The sequence below is a fragment of the Chionomys nivalis genome, chromosome Y, assembly GCF_950005125.1.
Source record: "Chionomys nivalis chromosome Y, mChiNiv1.1, whole genome shotgun sequence".
Taxonomy (NCBI): domain Eukaryota; kingdom Metazoa; phylum Chordata; class Mammalia; order Rodentia; family Cricetidae; genus Chionomys; species Chionomys nivalis.
In genome coordinates, this window is record NC_080113.1 from 3,329,922 (window position 1) to 3,341,876 (window position 11,955).

Below are 11,955 nucleotides of genomic sequence, written 5' to 3' on the forward strand. Positions count from 1 at the left end.
CATTAGCATGTAAGACCATGTTCTTTGGGAAGGATGTGGGTGGAGGCCAGAACACAGAGTCCAAAGGTGCCACTCCTTGAGGTGAGACATGGGACACAGAGGGATGAAGCGCATCCTAAAAGAGTGATCCAGAGACTTGGGCTGAGGAGCAGCTGACACCTCCATGCATTACTGACAATGGAGCCACTTCAGCTTTGGTGTGGGGCACGTGGGCACAGTCAAGGGGGAGGTTCAGGACCACGCTGACCCCAGCTGGTTCCACTCCTAGGCAGAGATACCACAGCTCTGTGTGGATAAGCCTGAAGTATTTCCCTCCCTAACCCTCAGGGGTAAACTGCCATGCTCAGCTCAGACTATCAAACAGAAACAAAAAACAATGTTCAATGACAACAAAGACAGAGAAACCCTCTTTGCCCTTTGGCTAATCCGCAGCCCTGTTCACCTGTGCAGCTGGACTCTGCATGTGCAGGCATGTATTTCTGTGTGTGCTTGCATGTGCTCTTGTGTGCGTTAGCTAAGGCCAGGCTAAGAACTCCAAGAGACAGATGGTTAGGCCCTGTAGGGCAGCACCATAACCCCAGTGCTGAATGTTCTGGAGACACTGAAGCCAGGGCTGGAATTGATGCTGGGGAAATCCCTGTGGGCCGAGATGGTCATGGTCACTAGAGAAGCTGTGTGGCCTTTCAGAGAGAATGACTTTACCCCTTTCTGACCCTCCTCAATTCTCTGAGTTCCTGCCAGTCTAGAGGACAGACAGACCACTTAGGACCTCCTGAAGCCTCTGTACTTGGAAGACATGAGAAAGTCTTGCCACCTTGTGGAGATAAATGGTATTCCTCCCTGAACTACTGGTCTATCAAAAATAAAAGAGGCAAAAGGGCTTTCTCGGTGGTGGCACACACCTTTAATCCCAGCACTCGGGAGGCAGAGGCAGGCGGATTGCTGTGAGTTCGAGACCAGCCTGGTCTACAAGAGCTAGTTCCAGGACAGACTCCAAAATCACAGAGAAACCCTGTCTCGAAATACAAAAACAAAAACAAAAAAAAAATAAAATAAAGGGGCTTCCTCTACCATGGGGCATGTAGTGTCAAACGTTTGCAAACACGAGGCCATGCACAATGACCCTTTTGGATGGGTGCAAAGCTTTATTTAAGTACATTGTAATAGATGGTCATTTCAGAGGCACAAGAGCAACTTGCTCTGGGTACCACCTGGTCAGAAGAGCAGAAGTCTGAAGCAGCCCTTTCCATTCCAGAGAGGGTAAAGAGTCCACTGGGAAAGGTGACAGAAGTTACCTCCTTCCACCTTGGGGAATCCTCAACAGTTGTGGCATGCTCTGCAGAAGGGGCAAGCCCCACCTTTTCGTGCTGCACAGCTCCAGTGCACCCTCTGCTGGGCACAGGGAGGTACAGAGGATTCTTTTAACAAAAGCAGAAAGGTGGGCTACAGGTCACTACAGGAGCCTGGGCCTCTTTACAGCACTTTCCAGTTGGCAAGGGGTGGAACTAGAAATCTAAGCCCTCACTGTGAGAGCTGTCTGCTGTGCGTTGGGCACTGAGGATGGATACTCACTGCCTAGCTCAGGGACCCTCAGGAAAATGGCAGTAAAGGTGGGTCAGTGTGGACATACGCAAGACAAAGGCGCAGGCGTCCTGGTATTTCTATCTTAATGACTTTGGACCTATATTAACCACTATGTGGGCCTTAATGACAGGAGGCAGACAGCTGTTTGGCAGTGCTCTGGGAAGAGCGAGCAGTGACGTGCTCAGGACATCCTAGCTAGTGAACTGAGGCATCACTCCTGCACCCTGCAGAAGAGAGCAGCAGCATGCACGAAGGGCAACATGGACTCTACTGCACCTGTCTTACAGCTATGAATTTGGAGCAGATTCAGGGGAGAAACAGTGGTGTCACAGGAAGACGGCAACAGAACAAAGAAGTTCAAGGACCATCACCGTGATGCCCTCGATCCTCTTTCTGCATCAGGGCACACCCTATTCACCCCACAGACAAGACACTGAGCCTCCTCTCTGCAGTGTTTAGGTTCCCCTCCTCTTCCCAGTTCTGCAGGTCTCTTTCTAGGGATACCAGTACCCAACAACTCTCTCTCAAGCCCTGCAGAAGCCTTCTGATGGCTGGTAAAGCCAGTCACGCCCTGCTGGCTAGGTCTGAGGGCTTATGTTTGTGTTAGGCAGGGCTGGGGAGGGCACTGTGGTAGGACACGGACTTAACTGTCATAGAAATATATGTGGGCTCCAGACTGGAAGGTGTCCTTTTGCAGCAAGCTCAGCAGTTTCTGGGCTGATGTCCCACAATCCACCAGCTCCCCATTCGACTTCAGCTTCTGCAGTCCGTTCCTTAACTCTGGGTCCTTGGAGGTTTCTCGAGCCAACTGCTGCATGTCTGTGTCCAGGGGACCTAGAGGACAGAAAGTACAAGAGAAGGACAGAGGTTGTAGATCCCCACTGTGTGGAGGGTGGAGCCTAGTCAGGTCTGGCCCGAGGTTCCATTATCTTGCCTTTTACATTTTTTTCAGTTATGTTCTCTATGGATTTCTTTCTTGAAATTCAAGCTCCTCTTGTCTTAGCCTCTCTAGTACTGGGATTATAGGTGAGGGCCACCATGCCCAGCTCACATTACTACTGAGTTTTGGACTCAAAGCTTAAGACTATTAAGCATGTTTTAAAATCAAGATCATCCTCTCTGGTCCATGTAACACCTCTTTCCATCTTTCTCACTTGTAGCCGTGCATACATGGACACTATAGGTTCCCTACTCCACCTACGTCCAACCAGGGACCATGTGCAATTTCCAGCATGGCCTCATGCAGGTTCATGCCATAAACTTTGCTTTTCTCCTTTCTTTAACACCCCCTTTAGCTCTCTGATAAATTCATCTGGCTGCACTTTGCTGGCTCAATTGATAAAGTTCTTGCTGTATAAGCACTGGGACCTGATTTCAGATCCCCAGCAAAAAGCCCAGTGTAGGGTATTAGAGAGAAATGTCTCATTGTTAAGAGCACTTGCTGTTCTTGCAGATAACCAGGGTCTGAATCTAAGTACCAACATAGCAGCTCACAACCATTTGTGACTTCAGTTACAGGGGATATGATGCCCTCTTCTGGCCTCGGCAGACACTGCATGTAATGAACAGATACACTTCAGGCAAAAAACAACCATAAACATCCCCCACCCCTGTATCTCTCTCTCAGGACTTGTCACTCTATCAAGTTTTTCCACCCTTACTTGCATTTATGAAGAATGAGGGCTAACTTTCATATATTTTTTTTAAAAATGCTGCAAGATCCCTGGTTGTAGTGGGCACCCAAAATGCTGTTAGTCCCAAATGGTGGAAGCGGGCCATGGGGTGGCAGGCAGTGGGTCCTGGGTGCAGCCAGTCGCAGGCAGAGAAGGCTGCCAGTCCCTGAGCAGTGGCTGGTCCCAGGCAGGGAGACACATGGCGGGCAGGCAGGAGACAGACATGGATAGACATGACATGCAGAGTGAGGTTGAATATTTATTTAAGGAATTATGAAGGGAGAAGGGAGAAGTGGGGCAAAGAGAGACAGAGAGTGGGTAGGCAGAGAAGTGGGGAGATAGGCAGAAGCAAAGCTACCTCTCCGAGAGGAAGATAATAAAGGGAGAGAGCTCAGGCTAGAAGCTGAAGATTAGCCTGCCTCAGCAGATGGGGGAGGGAGTGGGTGTGGCTTGTCTCTTAAAGAGACAGAAAACTATAACACTAACAAACAGCCCTGAAGGAACTGTGCAGCCTACCAAATTTTAAGGGTTTTCAGAGACAGAGAAATCATAGACCCCAGGGCTGGAAGAATAACTTTGCTTCAGTGGAAGGTTTTCCAGTGTCTCCTGCCCATAGTTTCCAGCTCCTGCAGGCCTCAAACTTGCTGTTAAACTAGTTCTGATCTTAACCTCCTGTTTACCATGCCCAGAGCACGTCCTTTGAGCTCAGGATTGCTATCTTTGCAAACAGACCTTCCTTTCTAGGGTCTTTGGAACCCTGTTAGAATATTCTTCTAGAGACTAAAGTGAAAACTGGAGTGCTTCTGTTTGTCTTCAGGCTCTGGGGGATTCCCAAATCTCTCAATTCCTCCATGATGTCCGAGGCAGCCTCGAGAGACCTAACTTAGTTCTCGGTCCATCTGGAATCACCCCACCCCACCCCAGCTGTGCTTTACCTGTGATCATAACTGACTGAATGAATCTCCACTGAGTTGAGAGTAAAACAAGAAATATTGTGTGTGTCTCTGTATGTGTGTGTCTGTGTGTGTCTGTTTGTGTGTGTGTGTGTCTGTGTGGAGGTCAAGGACTAGGTCACATGAGGAGACCCAGCAAAGACCAAGAAGTTAGAAGTGAGTTTGGATCCTGGTCCTGCTTCACTCCAGCATTAGACAGACCATTTTGTCTCCCTGTCTCTAGGCTCCTGACCTAGTCCAGAGGGGCACAGACAACTGCCTCTCATCCTTGAGTTCTCACACAGTCCACCACATATTGCTACCTTCTAACCACAGAAATCACAAGCCTAGAAGAAAAGCCCCAGCCCTGTGGCATCTTAAGAGTCTGGTCAGACAAGACAAGGCATAAGAAGACCACATACCCTGCAATTGTCATGAGAACAGGGCCCTATCTTATTCATCCCGGACCATCTTTCCCACCCCATCAGTGTTCCAGCACAGTTCTGGGGCCGCTCACCACTCAACAATGCCTGCCTGCTTGTCTTTGAGCATTTATTGTGGCTGGCCTCCATGAAGCTTTGCTAGGTGTTGGGGATACATGGAAAAATAATATGTGGCCCTTGAGGGAGAAAAGCAGACAGCTAAACATGTAAAGGTAATATAGTCTTTTGCTTCCTAACTTTAATTTATTTATGTTCATGTGTATGGGTGTTCTGGTCCACCTGCTAGCCAAGCAACTCCTAACGCTGAGTTCCTCTGCCCCTGACCACTCTAACTTCTTGGAGCCTGTGTTTTCCTTGCAAGATGAAGAGTCATGACTGAGGGGTGCAATATATTCTTTGAATTCTTTCCTAAGAATACAGACCAGGCTCCCCAGCTTGTCCAGGCCCCAGAAAGGTATAAGCAAGTTCGGGAGGCTTCAAGGGCAGTACCACCCACCTACCTGGAGCATAGCTTAGCACCCTCACGCCAGGTTCCTCAGCAGTTAGGACCTGGTACAACATGTCTCGGGCAGCCTTCCTGGTGCAGTACAGCGCCCAGCCCTTTTAGGGCTGCAGGGCACACAGAGACGAAATGTTAACCACGGTCTTGCTGAGGCCAGGGCTATCCGGGAAGGCATTCAGGGTGCCCGAGGTCAAGCAGAGCATGGAGGTCAGGTTCAGAGTCCAATAAGTGTTCACCTAAGCTGGGTCGGTCACGTCCAGGAAGCCTTTGGAAACATCTCCAAGAGTTCCTGAGAAAATAGGACCGAATAAATAGCACAGTCTCTCCCCACCTACCCCAGCTCTGCAGACACCCCTAAGTCAAGCTAAGAATACACATTTCTGAGTGCTCTTCAGAAAAGCAGAGGATCTGTTTAGAGACTTGCTGTCTTGACTCACGCCACCACCAGGAGGCACTGCTCCAGGCGTTCGAGAAAGTTCTATAGGAGCTTTAGACAATCAGGCTGCCTCCACTTCGACTCTGGACTTTCAGGAACTACCCAAACGGTGAGAGCCCACAGCCCCAGTCTGGTAGGTCTGGTGGTATCACCTGCATTGTTGTTGAGCAGCAGGTGCTGCAGTCCCTTGTGCCTGGGAAGCTTGCACACTATCCACAACAGCTGCTGCATGGTCGGCTGCTGCCCGCACCACTTGCAGGCCTGGATGCTGTGTGCCCAGCTCCTCCTGCTGCTGCAGCAGTGCCGAGTCACTGTGTGCGCTCAGGAGCAGCACTGACCCGGGAGACAGCAGCGGGGCCAGCAGCGCGGCCAGGGCGAGGCCGAAGCCCCGGGAGGCCCCAGTTCAGCATGCAAATGGTGAGGCCCAGCCCGCCTCCCTCCATGCCTGGAACTCAGTGGCACGCACAACCACTAAACCGGCACGGGGCGGGGCCTACCCTTTGCCTGGGTAGTGGAAGATTTGGCCACCACCCATCTGCCTCTGAATGAAGAGACCAACCAATTGCCAGCGAGGCGTGGCCTGGTAGGCAATCCCAGTCCCCTTCCGAGCATGGCCTGTCCCCCACTTCCCTTGAGCCACTTCCACAAGCTCAGCCCCTTTTTGGAACTACATGTTCCAGAATTGGCTTCCTCCAATACCAGGGTTGGTTTGTCTTCATCCACACAGGGCATACCAGGAAAGGATCAGTGACAGCAGTGGATGAAGTTCTTCCTTGCCAGTATATAGTTTCGGTCCCCTTGCCCCCTGGGTGACAGCAGCTTCCTTTGGACGAGTATAGCAGCACCCATGGAAGAAAATGAAGAGGTAACTGGGAGAGATAGGATGAGTAAGAATCCCAACATTCTCCTAAACAAGACAATGACCCCTCATGTTACAGTAATAACACACCTTGATCCCTCGGGACCTGAGGACAGCAACCATAGACTATAAACCCGTGTCATGCACACATTAAACCACTTGATAATCTCAAATGGTAAAGAAAAATTCCCTTATGAAGGCACAGTGGTACACACTTGTAGACCCAGCCCTTGGGGAATGTCGGAGGATAAGGAGTGTGAGAAGTAATTGTAACGTTCCATTCTCAGTATGAGGTGAGCTAGATTTGGAGTGACAGAAAAGTTTAGGAAGCACTAAGCACCTCTTCCCTGGCTAGTGCTAGCCCCTCTTTGTTTCAGAAAGCTACACGTGGTTTTCTGGGTCTCTTAGCCAGATCAGAATAGGGAAGTCAGCAATCAGAAGGGGCCAGTCTCAAGTTCCAAATTATTTATTGAATGAGGATTTTGTCTAGACCGATGAGATGGGAGAACTAGAGGGTTTCAAGTCCTATATCCCTATAGGAGAGAGAACAGGAATGTCTCTCAATAGGTTTTTAAAAAAACAAATAAACAAACAACAACAACAACAAAAAAAACGCTGTCTTGCAGCAAATCAGTATCTTGGCCATCTGTGCCTTTGCTCTATGCCATAGTACCTTCCTGAAGAACTATATATTTAAAAACACTTAGTTTTCACGAGTCTCTTGAGTTTATTTTCTTATTTCCAAAAGGAGTTGAAGGATCTTTCAGACTACATGGTGAATTCAAGGGCTGAGCTATATAAAATTCTGTCTCCAAACCAAACACAATTCAGAAAAAAGGAAGTGGCGTGGGATGTAGCCCAGACAGGGAAATGCTTGCCTTGCTGTGTTTGTACCCCAGAACCCACACTTAAAACACTAGGTGTGGCCAGATGATGATGGTGTATGCCTTCAAGTGCTCAGGAGGAAGAGGCAGGTGGATCTCTGAGTTTGAGGCCAGCTTGGTCTACATAGGGAGTTCCAGGACAGCCAGAACCACACACAGAAACTATATAAAGTTTCTTAATATATTAATGAAGAGAGAGAGTTTCTGTCTTGAAAAACCATTCTATGAAAGCTAGGTGTGGTGTGTGTATGCACTCCCAGCACTGTGGAAGCAGTGCATATCCCTGGCTCCCCAGCCAGCCTAGCTGTTCCATGCCAATGTAAGAATCTGCCTTTAAAAATGTTTGAAAAGGTGCCTTTAAAAGTGTTTGAAAAGGTGGACACACATAAAGAGCTACACACATTGTCCTCTGGCCTACACAACTCCCTACCCCCTCATCCCTACACACACGAACAGGCACATGCGTTAATACAGAGAGAAAGAAAAAGAAAAGTTCCTCATATGAAAGTAAGCATATGGAGACCAAGGACTAAAGCTGGGAGATGGATAAATGCAGATCACCAAGGCACTGCTCATTACTCCAGTTCTGATCCGCTCCTGTAACAGGGGTCTAATCAGGCCTGTGTCTGCCTCCCTGTTGAGTAGACCAGAGACCCCATCTAAACAGGTTAAACAGCCTTCCTGCAGCTGCTCCCCTCTCCAGGTGGCCAGATGGGAATTCCAGACCAGGGTTGTTTCCCGGGACATTGACACAGCTGCCAAGTTTATTGGTGCTAGGGCTGCCACAGTTGTTGTGGCTGGATCCGGGGCTGGCATCGGAATAGTGTTTGGTAGCTTGATTATTGGCTATGCCAGGAATCCGTCTCTCAAGCAACAGCTCTTCTCCTATGCCATTCTGGGTTTTGCCCTGTCTGAGGTCATGGGGCTCTTCTGTTTGATGGTTGCCTTCCTCATCCTCTTTGCAATGTGAGCCTCCATGGAGTCATCCAGCCGTCCCTGCTGCTTCGACTCCATGCCTGTTCTGGTGCTGGAGTATGCTGAACTTTACCATTAAACAACAATGTTTCTCTAAAAAGAAAGAAAGAAAGAAAGAAAGAAAGAAAGCATATGGAGAGCTGCTTATATCTCTTTAAAATCTCTTTCAAACATTTATTGTGTGTATGAGCATTTCCCCTGCATGTATTGTGTTAACCACACCTGTGAAATGCACAGTGGAGCCAAAAGAGGGTGTCGGGTTCCCCTGAAACTGGAGATACAGTCGTGAGCTGCCTTGTGGGTGCTGAGCATTGAACCATGGTCCTCTGGAAGAGCAGCAAGGTGCTATACCAGGTTTTGTTTTGGGTCACCAACCAGTTCCCAAATCATGACACAGAGACATCTTGTTTGTTATGAATGTTCTGCCGTGTTGTAGGCTCGTTTCTGCTAGCTCTTCTAACTTTACCTCTTCCTTTCTTTCTCTCTTCTTTTTAAAATATTTATTTATTTATTTATTATGGATACAATATTCTTTCTATATGTATGCCTGCAGGCCAGAAGAGGGCACCAGACCCTATTACAGATGGTTGTGAGCCACCACGTGGGTAGCTGGGAATTGAACTCAGGTCCTTTGGAAGAGCATGCAATGCTCTTAACCGCTGAGCCATCTCTCCAGCCCCCTACCTGTTTCATCTGTGTTTTGCCTCAGGGTGTTTTACCTTTCTTTCCTCTGTGTGTTCTACTTTGTCCAGCTGACTGAAGCTACCTGGCTTCTGGTCCTGGATGTGCCCCTCTCTTTCTCCAGAGTTCTCTTCTTCTTCACTCATTCCCCAGCCAAGATTCATCATCCTATTTATTCTCTGCCTGCCAGTCCCACCTCTCCTTTTCCTGCCTAGCTGCTGGTCATCCAGCTTTTTGTTAGACCAATCAGGTAGGTGCCTTAGTTAGGCAAGGTGAAACAACAACACATCTTTACATAATTAAACAAATGCAGCGTAAACCAATTAACACACCTTTACACAGTTAAAATAATATTCCACAACAAAGTGCTCTTCCTGCTGAGCCAACTCTCTAGCCCCTGTTTATAGTTTGTGAACAATGTGACAGATGACAGAGCTCAGTAATGCTGCCTGTGCTGCCAGCACTCTGGAGACTGAGACTGGAGGATCAGGGTCATGGCCTGTCTCGTAAAACGAAAACCAAAAAAAAAAAAAAATGAAAAAAATAAGAATGAAAAAGAAAAGTGCATGTCAACTGCCTGGCTGCTTTTCCTGCTTTTTCTTTTTCTTTTTTTAAATGAGGGAGAAGTGTGTTTGGAAGTAGGACTACAGTTTGCGGGGAGTCTGTTCTCACCTTCCGCCATGCAGTTCCTAAGGATCAAAAACAGGTCTTCAGGCTTGGAGGCTCAAGCGCACTCCCCACCCCCACCAAAAGAAACCTTGCATTTGTGTGTGTTTGTGTGCATATTCACATGCACATATGAGTTCCTGTAGAGAGCAAAGGGCTCCTATCCACTGCAGCTGGAGTTACAGGGGAGCCACGTGATTTGTTGCTGGGAAATGAACAATGGTCAAAAAGCAGTAAGCACACTTAAGCACTGAGTCACCACTCCAATACCGTGAGACACATTTCTTCGTTTAAAGGCCAATGAGGAATATGGAAAACAAGGGAAAGTTCTTCATAGTCTCTAATGCTGTGCACCATGTGAACATTGGAAGAGCACCCGCTGGTGTTCCTGTGCATCCAGCATTAATCGTCTACGAAAAACAGCATTAAAGACAGAAACAAAGTGCAGAGTTTCTCACAGGGATGAGGTCCTATTATCACTTGACAAGGCCCACTGAGTCTGGAGCATGACAGGCACAGCATCACTCGGCTACAAGGCTTAACTGCCTATACAGGCAACATGAATGGTACCCGGCACACTGAAATTCCCATTCCGCATTACCCTCCTGTGCTTATAGTTGAAATAACCTACATGGTGAACTGTTAAAAGCAGAAGAAAAAGGAACATTGTATGTAGCAAGCTGCATGGAGCCACACCTGATGGCAATGTGGAGAGCTGTGTGGAGTCACACCTGATGGTGCTGGCTTCTGCCCTCCACGATCCTGAAAGTGAGTGCTTTCTGTGATAATCAACTCCTATGGCTAAAGTCTGACTTATGCTATTATCATGCAATGATTGTCAGCTGCTTGCATATGTGTGGACCTATGGGCAATGCCCACCTGGAAATCTGGGGTTGGCGGCCCAGGCCTACTTAAGGGCTGGGAGAGGTTTTGCCTGGGGATAGAGGGAGAGAAAGAGAAGGGAAAAGATTGCTATGAATAAAGTCCTGAAATAAACTGCTTAGCAAGAAGAGCTCCGGTGTTGCGTGTCTTCCTTGCTGGACGAGGGGGCCATGACATTTGGTGGCCTCATATGGGGATCCTCCAAACCTCTCTCCCTGGAGCCCAGAACTTACTGAAGTCAGGGGGTGCATCAATATTCTCAGGTAAGAGGACCACAAAAAGTGGGTTTTCTGCTCTCACCGGTAGAAATGGGGAGAGCAGGATAAAAGTAGAGCTGCGACAAGAAGTGGACAGGTTAAAAGTGAAAAAGTATAAATCTAACATTTGTTCAAGATGGGCGCTTCATCTTCACATCCAATTTTTTTAGCTCTTAAAGGTGTCAAAACAGTTTGGAGGCTAGTGTGGCGTTGTTTGGAAGATCAAAGGTATAATGAAGCAATAGAGTATAGCCAGGCTAACTTAGAGCTTCAACAGGAGAAGAGATCTGAGAAAGCAGCCTCTAAAAAGGTTATGTTTGATGCTGGGTCAGGTAAAGGAACCAGGAAAAAGGACCCAGGAAAAGGAAAAACAGGTTTTACATACTAATCTGTCAGAACTGGAGGAGTCGGATATTTCCACTCACTCAGAGCCTGATAATGATGATGAGGAGGAGGAAGAGGAGGGCTTTTATGTAGTCCCCCTAGAATCTATCCATAAGATCAAGAGGAAAGAAAAGGAGCAACAGAAGAAAAAAGAACTTGAAAGTACAAGAAGGAGTGTAACTCCTTCGGCCCCCACTCAGTATCCTGAGGTCATGGGAGCAGAAGGAGGGACTTCTTTCAGTCCTGGATTATGGAAGGAAGTCAGAGCAGAAATGATGACCCAGAAAGGAGATAGAATGATGACTGCTTTCCCAGTGTTTCAAGATCAACAAGTTAACAGATATCATGAGCTGTTAGATTTCAAGGTTATAAAATTCTTAGCCAAGTCTGTCTGGACCTATGGCATTTCAGCCTCCTTTACGGTGGCTCAGGTGGAGGCTTTGCATAGGTATGCTATGACTCCAACTGATTGGATGAATTTTGCAAAGGCTTGCTTATCCCCTGGTCAATATTTGGATTGGAAAGCTTCTTTAATTGAATTTGCCAATGGCCAAGCTACGATAAATTTGGCAGCTGGAGGAGCTCAAGCAGTCTGGGATATGGATATGCTACTCGGACAAGGTAGATTTGCTAATCAGCAAAATGGATATCCACCTCAGGTGTATGAGCAAATTAACAATCTTGCTACTCTAGCCTGGAAGTCTTTACCCAATAGACGGGAAGTAAGAGGTAATTTGACAAAGATTATCCAAGGACCTACAGAGCCGTTTTCTGATTTTGTGGCTAGACTGGTGGAA

General features: G+C 47.8%; 1 protein-coding gene and 1 pseudogene across 1 annotated transcript; one reads left to right on the top strand and one right to left on the bottom strand.

Moving 5' to 3' along the window:
- Window positions 1-2,171: 2,171 nt before the first annotated feature.
- Window positions 2,172-6,013, bottom strand: LOC130868863 (sepiapterin reductase-like; annotated as a pseudogene).
- A 1,850-nt stretch (window positions 6,014-7,863) lies between these two features.
- Window positions 7,864-8,283, top strand: LOC130868848 (ATP synthase F(0) complex subunit C1, mitochondrial-like). The gene has a single exon (XM_057760866.1). The coding sequence runs from the start codon at window positions 7,864-7,866 to the stop codon at window positions 8,281-8,283; it is 420 nt and encodes a 139-aa protein (XP_057616849.1).
- The last annotated feature ends 3,672 nt before the right edge of the window (window positions 8,284-11,955 follow it).

What these genes read in the sequence shown, in the direction of transcription:
- LOC130868848 (XM_057760866.1), top strand. Translation starts at nt 7,864, where the DNA reads ATGCAGATCACCAAGGCACTGCTCATTACTCCAGTTCTGATCCGCTCC.